Source organism: Xenopus laevis, chromosome 5L (genome assembly GCF_017654675.1).
Source record: "Xenopus laevis strain J_2021 chromosome 5L, Xenopus_laevis_v10.1, whole genome shotgun sequence".
Lineage (NCBI taxonomy): Eukaryota > Metazoa > Chordata > Amphibia > Anura > Pipidae > Xenopus > Xenopus laevis.
Window position 1 is genome coordinate 27,938,417 of NC_054379.1, and position 13,535 is coordinate 27,951,951.

The 13,535-nt window shown below is 39.4% G+C and overlaps 1 protein-coding gene across 2 annotated transcripts in view; it reads left to right on the forward strand.

Annotated features, from left to right (window-relative positions):
• The window catches only part of macrod2.S (MACRO domain containing 2 S homeolog), a 1,492,323-nt gene that overhangs the window by 1,259,821 nt on the left and 218,967 nt on the right, over positions 1 to 13,535 (forward strand). For both annotated transcript variants that reach the window (XM_018261753.2, NM_001089698.1), the window contains 1 exon segment: positions 1,083 to 1,156. In XM_018261753.2, the coding sequence (XP_018117242.1) occupies positions 1,083 to 1,156 (74 nt within the window).

Sequence of the window (13,535 nt, forward strand, 5' to 3'; positions counted from 1 at the left end):
GAAATTCGCCCATTGCTAATCGCAAGTTTGGACTTTCTGATGGCAGTATAAGAAATAGGGTTCAAGGAAAAGTGTTTTCAATATTTTAAGCTACCCTTTTCCAGCAGTATTCTCATACTAATGTATTGTGCAGAAATTATTGTTTTATGGAGGCACTAAATGGATTCCAATGATATCAAAAACAGAACCTTTTTGTTTGTTTGTTGAGTAGGAAAGTCATTAAGACTAATTAAAAGATCTCACTGTGACAACACCTCAGTATGTAAACCAGTGGGTGGCTTTCTTCAGCAGTGGGATAAAAGGAGTTAAATGCAAGATATCACAACAGCCTAAATTGCTTGGGACAGTATCTGTAACATAGCTTTCCATAAAAGATATAGAACATTTAGAAAGAATTAAGACAAAAACAAACTAATTATACAGTGGAAGTGCTCCTGAAAGTTAATAATGGTGCATTGTCCCTTTATGTTTCTGTAATTATAAAAGATTAGTACCTCTTTCTGATTATTCAGAAACTCTGTCTCAGTAGATTAAATGATTTGTAGCTCAATGGAAAAACAATGCAGGCAATCATCTTATTTGGGCTCAAATGGAGACAGAGAATTCAAAACGGTTGCCTTTACAAGGCCATTATGTCATTAAAACAATGAATAATGCCACTCGATTGATCAGGAATTGATATGACAGTTTGTACCTGATTACCAACAAACTAAAATCCTGTTTTAACCTGGCAGTAAATAATGAACAAACTGCATTCATCATCTGTCGTTTGATTTCATTCTTGCTTCCAAACCCTGCAAAGTGACCTATATAGATAAATGAGGTATAAAAAGCTTTTCTTTTGTGTCGTTTATATCATTCAGGATGTGTTTATTGTGATGGCTAAAGTAGGACAAAAATCTTCGCTGAAAGAGTAAATATCTAGCTCAAGTAAAATAATTACATTATGCATGCTACATTTCGCTGTATCAGCAAATCGCTTGGAATCTATTTAGACCGTAACATATGAAAATGCATTATTTTTCATTTACAAGTTCTGAATGCATTATTTATGTTGTTTGTTTTTTTTGCTGTTCATTTAGGCTACCCAAACGAGCCGGCAGCTAATGTAGCTCTGACCACTGTCAAGGAATTTTTAAAGAAGAACCGTGATAAGGTAGGAAAGCAAATATGCAAATGCATGTAGACTTTTTCAATCAGAAAAGCCTTCCAAAGTATGTAACAATTAATATTTAAAGTGGACCCGTCACCCAGACACAAAAATCTGTATAATAAAAGTCCTTTTCAAATTAAACATGAAATCCAATTTCATTTTTTTATTAAAGCATTCATAGCTGTTGTAAGCTCATTTAAAAATCTCAGCTGTCAATCAAATATTGTCTGCCCCGCCTCTATGCCTAGGCATAGAGGCGGGGCAGACAACTGCTTTCACTTTCCATTCAGCACTTTCTAGATGTCACTGCTCTCCCCACATTCTCCCGTTCTCTTCACCGTTTAATTGTGTAGCCAGGACATGGGGATGGACATCAGGTCCCCTATTCTGGTGCACAAACAAGATTCTGAGATGATACAAGACTTGTCTTAATAACAGTGTCCACAAAATGGCTCCTGCCTGCTTGTTATAATTATGAATTCCCAGACTGAAGGAAACCAGATTCAAATAATTTATATAGTGTATTTAAAGTTCATTTTGCTTGACTAATGTGATAAAATAGGATTTTGAATAATTTTTTTGGGTGACGGGTCCACTTTAAGCAATATACAGTAAATATTTTAGTGTAAAATTTTCAGTCCATTGACCCCTTTCTTCTTAAATTATGTCGACTCACAAGGATAACACTTTCACCTATGGGTGCCAGTACTACAGAAACACTATACCGGATCTACTTTTCTGCTTTATCGGATATGGTCTAATACGAGATTATTTTTAAGAAATTATGTTTTTTATTAAAACAGTGCTTTTTCCCTCTCCATACAGTTATAGGTCACTGTAAGTTCCGGCAGAGAATACATTACACAGGACTCTCCCAAGAGTTGGGCCTTTTCTGTAGGATTGGATTAAGCCACTTGGGTGCCAGTGGTTCTTAAAAATAGTTACCTGTTTATTGGCTGGAATTTCACAACAGGCTATTAGATGTTATTTCAGGATGTTATATAACTCATTCCCTTCTTTGTATGCAATATATTTACATCCCCTGATACATGATTATGGACACAGACAGGATACTATGTACAGTAATAGGTTGTACTCACTAACATGTGTCCAGTACCAAGAGTACAAGGCCCTACCAGTGGTACTCCTCTTGGAAGCGTTATATATCTAAGCCTATGCTGGCAGGTGACAGTCTACCTAGGGGCCTATTTATCATGCTGAGTAAAAAGTGGAGTTAAGAGAAGCATTGCGAGTGATGTTGCCCAGAGCAACCAATCAGCAACTAGATCTCAACCGTAAGAAAACAAAAGCAAAGATCTTATTGGTTGCTACAGAATGATAAATAGACCCCCAAGTGTATTAACTCTCCTGTTCTCCTAAATAGAACTTCTGATTTTACTGCTAACTACCAGCCTGACTCTCATTCCTAGCAGGATCTAGCCTCATACTAGGTAGGTCTTCCTTGTAGATCTCTTACTACCAAAGCTTTCACTCTCATGCTTTTCAGTGCCATCTACCCCTTCCAACAAGTGGAGTAAAAAGACTCTTCACTTCATGATCCTCTCTGGTGAATGCCTGACACCCCCAGTCACTTAGAAACTCATAGTTACTTTTACGGTGTGCCTAAAAAATAGATGAGGACAAGCACCCAACTCAAACAAAGCAAGTCCAGTGCTGGACTGAACTCTTGAGGGGGAAGTATGGATAAAACCCTCAGCATCTTACATAATGTATTATGTGTAATTGAATTATTCCCATTATAGTGTGTTATGCCTGAATCAGCTATTGTGAAAACCCATTTCCACTTTCTATTGTCGAAAAAAATATATATTTCCACCTATATTGAAAAAATTTGTGTGCTTCACATGAGAGGCAAATCGTGTGCATGGTTTGTGCGTGTATCAGGTGTTTCCACCTGTGCCGGGAATTTCTGCCAGGTACAATGGCTCTAATACCATTTGGTATTCAACCAAATTCCCTAGGATTTGAGGATTCAGCCAAAACCTGAAAAGCAGGGTTCGGTGCATCCCTAAATATCATTGACAAAAACCTCTAGGTTGTTGCCAAATTATTTATGTATTCATGCAAAATAGTATAGAGTATAACATGAACCTAGTATAGATTAAATCCTCCTTTAGAATGTTTATGACATTAACTTGAGTTTTTTCTAAGCAGAATTGGCTTTGTTGAAACAAAATCTATCTTATTCAATTGGCTACCTGCGGAAAACTGTAAAAAAAAATAGAAATAATGATATCTGCCATCATGCCCATGATACAGTATATTGATTCTATAGGGTGACTGGCAAAATAACCCTTGTATTTCAGAACCTTATTATGCTGATTATATAACCTTTTAAGGACGCGACAGCCTTCTTCCATTTTATAATTCATGGGAAAAAAAAGGTGTCTTTCGACGTCTGCGAAATGGAAATAATTACTTTGCTCTGGGTGTTGCTGGCAAGTCAGTGGAAGAGTGATTTTATATGGTCCCTAAAGCCCAAATCCAACATCATCCCACCAGACAACTCATTTTACAAAGCTGATAACAAAGCCACCATGGGGACAGAACTGTACCTTGTGATGTCTAGCTGCTATTAAACTGTAAAGATGATAAAACAGCACACGGCAATCCCACCGCGCTTAAACCACCCAGGGTTTGCTGAAACTAGATCTTTTGTTCCCATTATGCTAGTTTGTTTCCAGTGAAGAGAAACGAGAAAAGACATTGCCTTCAAATCATATTGTTATTATTTTTATTGCTGTTATTTTATTTCTGTAACTGCCGGTATGGGAAATGTGATATAAACTAAGTCCACTGATGTTTTATTGATGGTTTTCTTTTCTTAGAAAAAGACGAAGACAAGAAAGTGGCTAATGAACTAATATTTCTTTGCTAACTGAGTGCACATACTGTATATCCATATAATTATTCTCCTGGAACTCGTTACTTAGTGGGGGGTCGCAGGGGTACAACAAACAACCAAAGCAAATGTTTTGTGACTTCATGAATATTATGGTGCGAGAAGATATGTGTAAGAAAGCTGCAGTTATGCAAAGCAAGGTTTTGTTAGGAAGAAAATCGATTGGAAAAACATTGGAAATGATACCTAAGACTAAAAAGATGGAGAGAACAAACAACAATATAGAGACAAAGATAACTAGGGTTACTAGTAGTGATGGGCGAATTTCTCCCTTTTTGCTTCGCCGAAAAATTCCCACGAAATTCTCTAAACAATTAGTGAAAAAAATCATGAAACTCAAAATTTTATGCCCGCTGGTGTTAAAGTCAATGGGCGTCCGAATAGTGTTGACGTGCAGTGATTTTGACGTGAGCAACTTTTTGGACACAGGTCCAAAAATTTTTGACGCTGGTAAATTTTGCGGGAGATTCGTGAATTTTATATAGGCAGCGAAATGCGGAAATTTGCTGTGAATTCCAAATTTATTCGCCCATCACTAGTTACCAGCTTTTAAAAATAATGTTGCTGCCTGGGGGGCGGTGACAAAAGTCTGCAGGTTATGATGTAATTGGGGGCATTATAAGGTGGCGGGCCATCACTCGCCCGGCAGCTAGGAGGTGGATCAAAGGAGGATCAGGGAAGGAAAAAGGTACAATTGGGTTGGGTTGAGGGCTTAGATGGGTGGACCAGGCGCCAAGTTTAAGGATATTACAAATTTACTGCCAACTACATTGCTTCAGCTCCAGCCTTGGTCGGGTGTTTTACTAACTATGTCGTTATTACTAAGATAAATACATTTTTATTTTTAAAAGGAGTGCCCTGCTATTTGTATTTGTTGATTAATTTTGGGGTCATTCAGGTATACCCCCTGCAGTGAGCAACTGTCTTTATGGTTGATGTTCTTTTTTTGTGTGCTACCCTAACACTAGTGTTTCTTGTATAATTCCAGTGGGATACACATAGAGGCCATTTATTAAAGGTTGACTTTTAGTGGTATTAGAAACCACCATTAAACTCTATTACTTTAAAACCACGAATGCCAAGTTTAGAATGATCTGTAAAAAAATATGAATATACCTAAAACGTATAAACATTTTACTAAAAAAATCATATCTGAAAACTCTAAATCTGATTGGTTAAAAAAAGGTCCAATAGGATTAGTACAGCTCCCATTGACTTCTATGGGAACTTTTGTATTCGAGTCTGTTTTTTTACACTAAGTGACTCAAATTAAAAAAAAAATAGAAAACCGAATTATTAAAAACCGAGTTATTAAATAGGCCTCTTGGAGTTAGTGTAAGGTATAATGTAGGGGGCGCTGTGGAGGCAGCAGGAGGAAAGCGAGTCTTTTCGGCAAGAGCTGGCTTAACCCACAGGAGACAGACAGGAAAAGGGCAGGAACGGGGTGACGAGGGCGATTAGTGAGACTGGAACAGGTGCAGAGCGGAACAGGACGGAGAGGGCGAAGATCAGGACTGAACTAGACAGGATGAAGAGGGCAAAGGTCAGGACAGGTACAGACAGGGTGGTGCGGGCATTGATTGGATCCAACTGGGGATAGAGAGTGCAGAAGGAAATTGGAGCAGAAGGAGAGGATGGGAGCAGAAGGGCAGGAAAGCGAGTACTGGATAGCGAGAGGACTGGATAGCGAAAGGACTGGATAGCAAGAGGACTGGAAAGCGAGAGGACTGGATAGCGAGAGGACTGGCTAGCAAGAGGACTGGATAGCAGAGAGAGAATGGAGCAGAAGGAGGAAGGATGGGATAGCCGGATTGGGGAGGAAAAGGCAGAGTGAGACGAGTGAAGATATAGACAGGGTACAAGTCAAAACAGAACAGGAAGCAGGAATCAGAAAGGCAAGGTCAGGTCAAGGTGAAGGCAAAATAAGGTTAAGGCAAGATCAGGTTTGGAGTGAGGAGCAGAGCAAGATTCAGAATAGCAAGGAAAGCTGGGCAGGGCAAGGTCAAGTCAAGGTTAAAGCAAGGAAAGATAAAGGTTTAAAGCTGGACCGGAGCAGAACTGGAGGGGGAAGTTAAGGCAGATCAAGACAAGACAGGGAAGAGTTCAGACAAGGTAAGGAAAGGAGGCTAGAGCAGGGACCCCTAGCTAGGGCCAATGCAACACTGCTAGTTTGGGAAGCCAATGCTGAGACAAGAAGTGTTTTGAGGGCTGGCCTTAAATAGGGCAGAGTCAGCCCTGATTGGCTGACTGCAAACCAATCAGGCTGCTGCTGGGCTGTGGCTGCAAAGGTCAGTTAATATATACTGAGCAACCCTGCAGGCTGTTCACCTGGCACAGTGGTTAAGACATCAAACCAGAAACCCAAAGGTCCCTGTTTCAAATCCCAACAGAGCCTGACAGATATCCTTTAATGTATAACATGCATAAACTTTACTTATACAAAGAAACAATTAATGATTTCCTGTATGAAATATTTCAGTTTGTATGTTGGGGGAATGTAATACAAGTTGGTAATGAGAAAAATATTCACATTTTCCTTTGTTTAAATTTAATATAGCTTTTTGGAACCGGGAAACTTAGTAACCACGTCTGCCAGTTTCAGGTTGCCAGACACATAATTCTACGTTTCTGCATTCCATTTATATCACAGGACCATATGGCCAGAAATTAGATGTATTTAAACAATCGAATTATTGCCCATCATCTTATTGGTTTATGTTGATGTTGTAGCTTGCACAGGTCCACATAAAGGCACTATTATCATTTAATTCATACTACTCACTGCTAGTAGACCCTCAATCCCATTGTAATGCACTGCTGACAGCCAGGGTCTGATTGGATATGCTTTTAATTTAAGAAGAGTATTTTCTATAATTGTGCAGCAAATCCACTGAGAATAGTTCTAGATGAGAGCTCTAGTGACCTTCCTTGCTTCACTCCAGTAGTAATTGGACGCACATCATCTTGCTGGCTGACTGAAAAGTGCTAGGAGGATAACTTCAGAATACTAGCCAGAAGGAGTCCTCATGTTAGGTTTTTGTCTTAATTATCCAAAACGAAAAGTATTCCTCCACTAATGTCATCTGCTAGAGTACATGACACATGACATTTTTTTTTTCACTTTTGCTTCAGGATGAACTAGTATAACCTGCATGAAGCCATAATCATGCTGAATGCATTACTATGAAACATAAAGCACACCTAGACTATACAGAAGAGTATTCCAATGTAAATGATTATTAGAAGTACATGGAATAATGTAATTATAGAACCTGTGTATGATTTCTTAACTTTGAGATTATTACATTCATCTGTTTCCTTTGCTTTCCCCCCCCCCCCCCAAAACCTTTTCAGCAGACAGAAGTAAATTATTTCCTTGCATTTGAAGAATACATATTCTATGGATTGTTGATGAATGATATAGAAACAGATTGGAATTCTGTGCTGCCCTGGCATTAAAGAATAGCTTAGAGCAAGCCGTCCTTAGCAGAAGGTTAGGATTCAGGCTACTGATCCTTTGCAATTTTATAAAGCTGTATGGATTATCTTCCGAAGCTCCCAGGATCTGTGTACAAAAGCAGAACTCAATCAAATATCTCCTAGTTAAGCTTACGGCAGTTACAGCTTGTTTGCCACTATCTAGATGCATTTACCTTCGAGGCAAAAATATGTGTTGCTTCCTGCTATCCTCACATCATTTTCATGATTTTGCATTCAGCACAGTGAATGTTTTTTATTCTTCATCTGAAAAACTGGAGCGATATTATTTCCCTTATCAGGAGACAAGTGTGGAGTGTTACATATTCAGTCTTCTACCTGTATATCTAGGACACTGGCATCAGTGATTGAACTAAATCAGTGATCTCCAAGCAGTGGCTCTTAAGCAACATGTTGCTCCTCAACCCCTTGGATGTTATTCCCCAACCCCTTGGATGTTGTTCCCCAACCCCTTGGATGTTGTTCCACAACCCCTTGGATGTTGTGCCCCAACCCCTTGGATGTTGTTCCCCAGCCCCTTGGATGTTGTTCCCCAACCCCTTGGATGTTGTTCCCCAACCCCTTGGATGTTGTTCCCCAACCCCTTGGATGTTGTGCCACAACCCCTTGGATGTTGTTCCACAACCCCTTGGATGTTGTTCCCCAACCCCTTGGATGTTGTTCCCCAACCCCTTGGATGTTGATCCCCAACCCCTTGGATGTTGCTCTCAGTGACCTCAAAGCAGGCGATTATTTTTGAATTCCTGGTTGCATAAAACCCAGATGTACTGCTAAACAGAGCCTCCTGTAGGCTGCCAGTCACATGGGGCTACCAAATATCATACCAATCATATCCCTTACTTGGCACCCCAAGGAACTTTTTCATGTTTATGTTTCTCCCCAACTCTTTTTATATTTGAATGTGGCTCATGAGTAAAAAAGGTTGAGGAACCATGATCTAAATCATAATTTCATCATGACCTACATGTGAAATCATTTTTGATGCATTCAGTTTCCTTCAGGAAGTAGCTAGTAATTTGAAAAGATATTTATCTTGGGTTTTGGGAAACGAAATTACTGTACATAAACATAGTGCTAGATATGGTGTTGTTATATGTACATAAAAATGTAATTCAGGGAGCAAAATAGTATTTGATCGCTAACTAAAAATTATCTAAAGACTTATTTGCAAAGTGTCCTGCCCTGAAAAATGTCAGCTGGCCTTTGTTTGACCTGCTTCCCCTATCTGTCCCCTAACTAGTTGACGTGCAAGATAGAGCACCTGAGGGTAAAGACTGCAAAGGAGCTCTGTAATGACCACTGCCTTATGCCTTGCTTGCACTGATTTTTACACTACTTAGTGTTTCTGTACTTGTGTCAGTAGTAAATTAGGCCCCATAAATCTTAGGCAAAGTGAAAGTAGCTATTATTTCCCAAATATCTACACATGAAATTAGCAGATTATGCCCTAGAGCAGAGGAAATACATTTATGGACCCATCCTAAAACTATGAAACATTTGATTGCCAAACACAGTACTCTACATGCCAACTGAGTGTTGACTCTGCACTTGACCCACAGAGAAATGTTGGCTGATCTGTGTTAAGATGGTAAGGAACTATAAAAATAAATTGATAATTTTTAACAAACATTGGCTATTTCATTGGTTAATTGGGTTATACTGTAACTGTTAACCTGATTAATAAATGTAACCGTTTTACTGTATGAGTATTGGTGAAACAGCCTTCTGGTCAGAAGAGAAAAGAGGTGCAGGGTGTGGATCTGGTCCGGTGGGGCCCACAAGAGATGGGGGCCCACCGTCCAGTCCGACCCTGAAATTCACCATATTATACACGCTGTCCTGGTGCTCATATCTCACACTTGATAACAATGAGTGCTAAAATTTACATAAACAGAGATAGACACTTACAAGGATTATTTTAAGACTGTTTTTTTAAAGGAAAGTAGTGATGGGCGAATTTGCGCCGTTTCGTTTCGCCGAAAAATTAGCGAATCTCGCGAAACGGCGAAAAATTCGCGAAACTGTGCCGGCGCCCGTTTTTTGATGGCGGCGAATTTGTTTCGCGAATTTATTCGCTGGCGGCGAATCGCGCAAATTCGCTGCGAATTCGCCCATCACTAAAGGAAAGGTCTTTTAAATTGGGGGCGCCAAAAGTTAGGCACCCCCAAGTTATCGCATGTACTGTACTTACCTGAAACCCTGGGCTGGTGCTCCTATAAACTGCACAGGCCTGGGATTCTTCCAGCGAGCACCACGGAGGGATCTTCTTCTGGCTTCTTCTATCTTCAAATAGACACATGCAGACACATGCTCAGTAGAATGAAATAGATGACCTTTCGTTAAAGTTCGGCTTTTTGTGCTACTGCGCATGCACAGCCACGAGAAAAAAGAAGAAGCAGGAAAAGGATCGCTCCATGGTGCTCGCTGGAAGAATCCAGGGTTTCAGGTAAGTACATGCGATCCCTGGGTGGTGCCTAACTATTGCCTCCCCCAAGTTAAAAGACCTTTCCTTCTCCTTTAATAACTATATAATGTTTACTTGCTGCCCTTAGCAGGTCCTTTTGAATGCCTACCCCTGATTTTGTACCAGGGAGAGGGCATAGTAAAATTGCAAGCTTCCTTGTAGTGCCAACCCTTTCATTTTGAATATTTTAAAAATATTTGAGAAAATTCACCTGCAATAGAATTTTTTTTTTTTTTATGTAAGCAGTTATTTAGTTATTATGGGGCAACTTACCTACTATAGAAACCCGGTGGAAGTTTGAAGGTCGATGTGAAAGATGAATAGGATAGGGCCTGAAGAGACACATATGATAAAGAAACAATAGCAGTACAGTTATGGGATCCGTTATCTGGAAACCCGTTATCCAGAAAACTTTGAATTACAGAAATAAGACTCCATTTAATTCAAATAATCCAAATGTTTAAAAATGATTTCCTTTTTCTCTGTAATAATTAAACAATATTGTGTACTTGATCCCAACTCAGATATAGTTAATCCTTATTGGAAGCAAAACCAGCCTCATGGGTGGGTTTCTTTAATGTTTACATGATTTTCTTAAGGTATGAAAATCCAAATTACAAAAAGATCTTTATCCGGAAAACCCCAGATCCTGAGCATTCTGGTTAACAGGTCGCATACCTGTTCAACTCTAGCCTCAGTATAAATCTTTTTGATCTACTTCATATTTAAACTTAGTTTTGGGTGGACTATACCTTCATATGATCCTATCAGAATCCTGTAATTGGCGTGCAGGGCCTTGGTTCAGTGAATTTCTATTTATCGCATCAGTACAGTATTTCTCTACAGTAAATGCATTTCTTTCTTAAAAAAAAAAATAAGATGTTTGTTCAGCAGTTTCTGAACTTGCTTTTTTTTTATTATTGTCATCACAGGTTTTCAAGCCTTTACTGCGTGTAGCCATGAGTGATTCACAATATGGTTGTATGTTTTTATCCAATTTCAGCCACAGTATCATGACCCACATTCCATAAAGAGCCTTTCAAGTCAAATAGTCGCAAATCGTATATATTTTAAAATGTTGCCCATTGCAATGCGCCTGTGTTATAGCTGGATATGTTGTACTGTACCTATTAAACCATCAGCCCATAAAAGCCTGATGGTGTTTGATTACCCCAAAGAGAAGATAAAACTTGTAGAATAATGGGTCAGCATTGATGAATCACTTTTTATAACACAATTTCTTCATTTCACTTGGGCCCAGTGGCCTACAGAGCCATAATTCCCATAATCTAGCCTCATAAATCTCATAATCCTGTCTCATAGGAGTTAATTAATGCGCTCAGAAGATATTTTCCTTAGTATTCTCATGTGGAAAAGAAAGTTCTGAAATGTGCTGGACTGCTGGAGACAAAGAACACACTTATAACCAAATTTATTTAATGCTACTAGTGCAAATTAAATTTTCTTCTATTGTGATATCCCCAAATAAACAGCAAACCTTGTAATTACCCCTTGACCAATAAATAATTTAAACCAATCATACATTTGCTTTCATTATTATCTGCACTGATCAGTCTAATCTTGTGCCTTTTATTAATATTCTGCTATTTAAACCATGGATTATTAGAGTGGGTTGTATTTTTCTTTTTTATTATTCAAACCCCTTTGTATCATATCTGCCAGGGCTTTTTGGATCAACTTCAGAATCTGGAGGGTGAGGCTCAGGCATACCTAGCCCTAAAGTCATGACACAAGGTGTCAGAACCACATACCCGTTACATCCGTTTATACTTATATGGCCCCATATAGGACTTAACTTCTGGTCTGCTGGTTACCAGTCTTCTCATTTGTACCTAAACAAACCACCAGCATTATGTGCCATCAGTAGCTGCAGGTTGCTTGTGTGCAAGTATACATCTCCATCAGGCCTTAAAATTGCAGACTCTAGCTTAGAGTTTACTGCCCTACATGAAAACACATGGCTTATTCACTTCCTTTTGTGGAAGCCATTATTTTGGCTATTTCAGAAACATATATGTGTGTTGGTGGGGGGGGGGTTCTCTCCCCAATATTTATGAAAGCCATTACCTAGTATAGTGCAGGTGAGATGTGCTCCACCTTACCAAACGTAAAGGCTAATACCATGATCACGTTTATCCAGTTGTAGGCTGAGAGCTTGATAAAGCCTCTCCTAGGTCATTTTTTTGGCCCCCAGCAAGTTAATATGCTTTACAGAAACATTAGTGTTTATTGTTATGAGCTAGGGAACAGATAACTCAATAAATGGTAGGGAGGAGGGCGAATGTTTCATCTTTGGTGGACACATTCTAAATAGGATAAACCACTTGTTCTTTGAGCATTGTATGGAGAGAATGGTACAGACCATAAATTGAAGCGATGCCCAATTATTAATCAAAACAAAACCACAGGGTCTCTCGCACACCATTAGCCCATTCTGAACTGGGTGCTGCTGCAAAGTCGAATAATCACAAGTCCTTGTCCCTTCTTGATAACGGTCTTAGACCAGGACCATAACATCGATCCACACAGTATGTTTTTGAGATTTTGATAATAAACAAGTGAATTTTTTAAACTCCCGTGTTCAATGCACATAACTAAGGACTTGCAATTAATAATCAAGTCGCTATTTCATTTGTTCATAAAGCAACCATCATTTCAGCACCAGAGCTTTATAGACGTTTTGGTTAGTTCTCAGAACTGTAAACACTGGCAGCAAATAAAGTATTACTAAATCAAAGTGCTCGAAATTGTCCATTAGCGATGGGCGAATCTGTCCCATTTCTCTTTGCAGAAAAACTCACAAAATAGCAGAAAAATTCACGAAGCGGCGAAAAATTTACGAAATGCATTGAAGTCAATGGCCATCAAAATTATTTTGACAAGCGTCAATTTCTACGCCCGCAAACTTTTATACGCACGCCTATTTTGTCCAAATGCATTAAAGTCAATGGGCGTCCAAATTATTTTGACGCACAACTATTTTTATGGGCGCGACTATTCTGACGGCCATTGATCAGTAGCGTCACTAGAGGGGAGCGGGCCCTGGTGCGTGACGTGCAGCCGGGCCCCACCCCCTCCGTACGGCCACATTTGTCAGTGGCGTACGGGCTGCCGGGGGGCCCTGAGGGGGTGCCGGCCCTAGCCCGCTCGCATGCATTGATGCATCAGAATTTTGGACACAGGTTCGCAAATTTATTTGCCCATCACTACTTAATAATTACACTTTCAGAAAATCCCAACCTAGGAAAAAACTCATCGACCGATAGTTATGTTTACTATAGGCAATGCAACACCAGTATTATTAACCACTGGCTACTTTGTAAGAGTGGTCCCTTGATATTAGTTTCTGTAATGGGCCCTTGATATTAGTTTCTGTAATGGACCCAAGGGTGCCTTGCCAAATACTGGTTTGGTGTATTTTCTTTATAAGCCAATAATACAGAAAAATAGCAGTTATAATTATGCTTTATTTATAT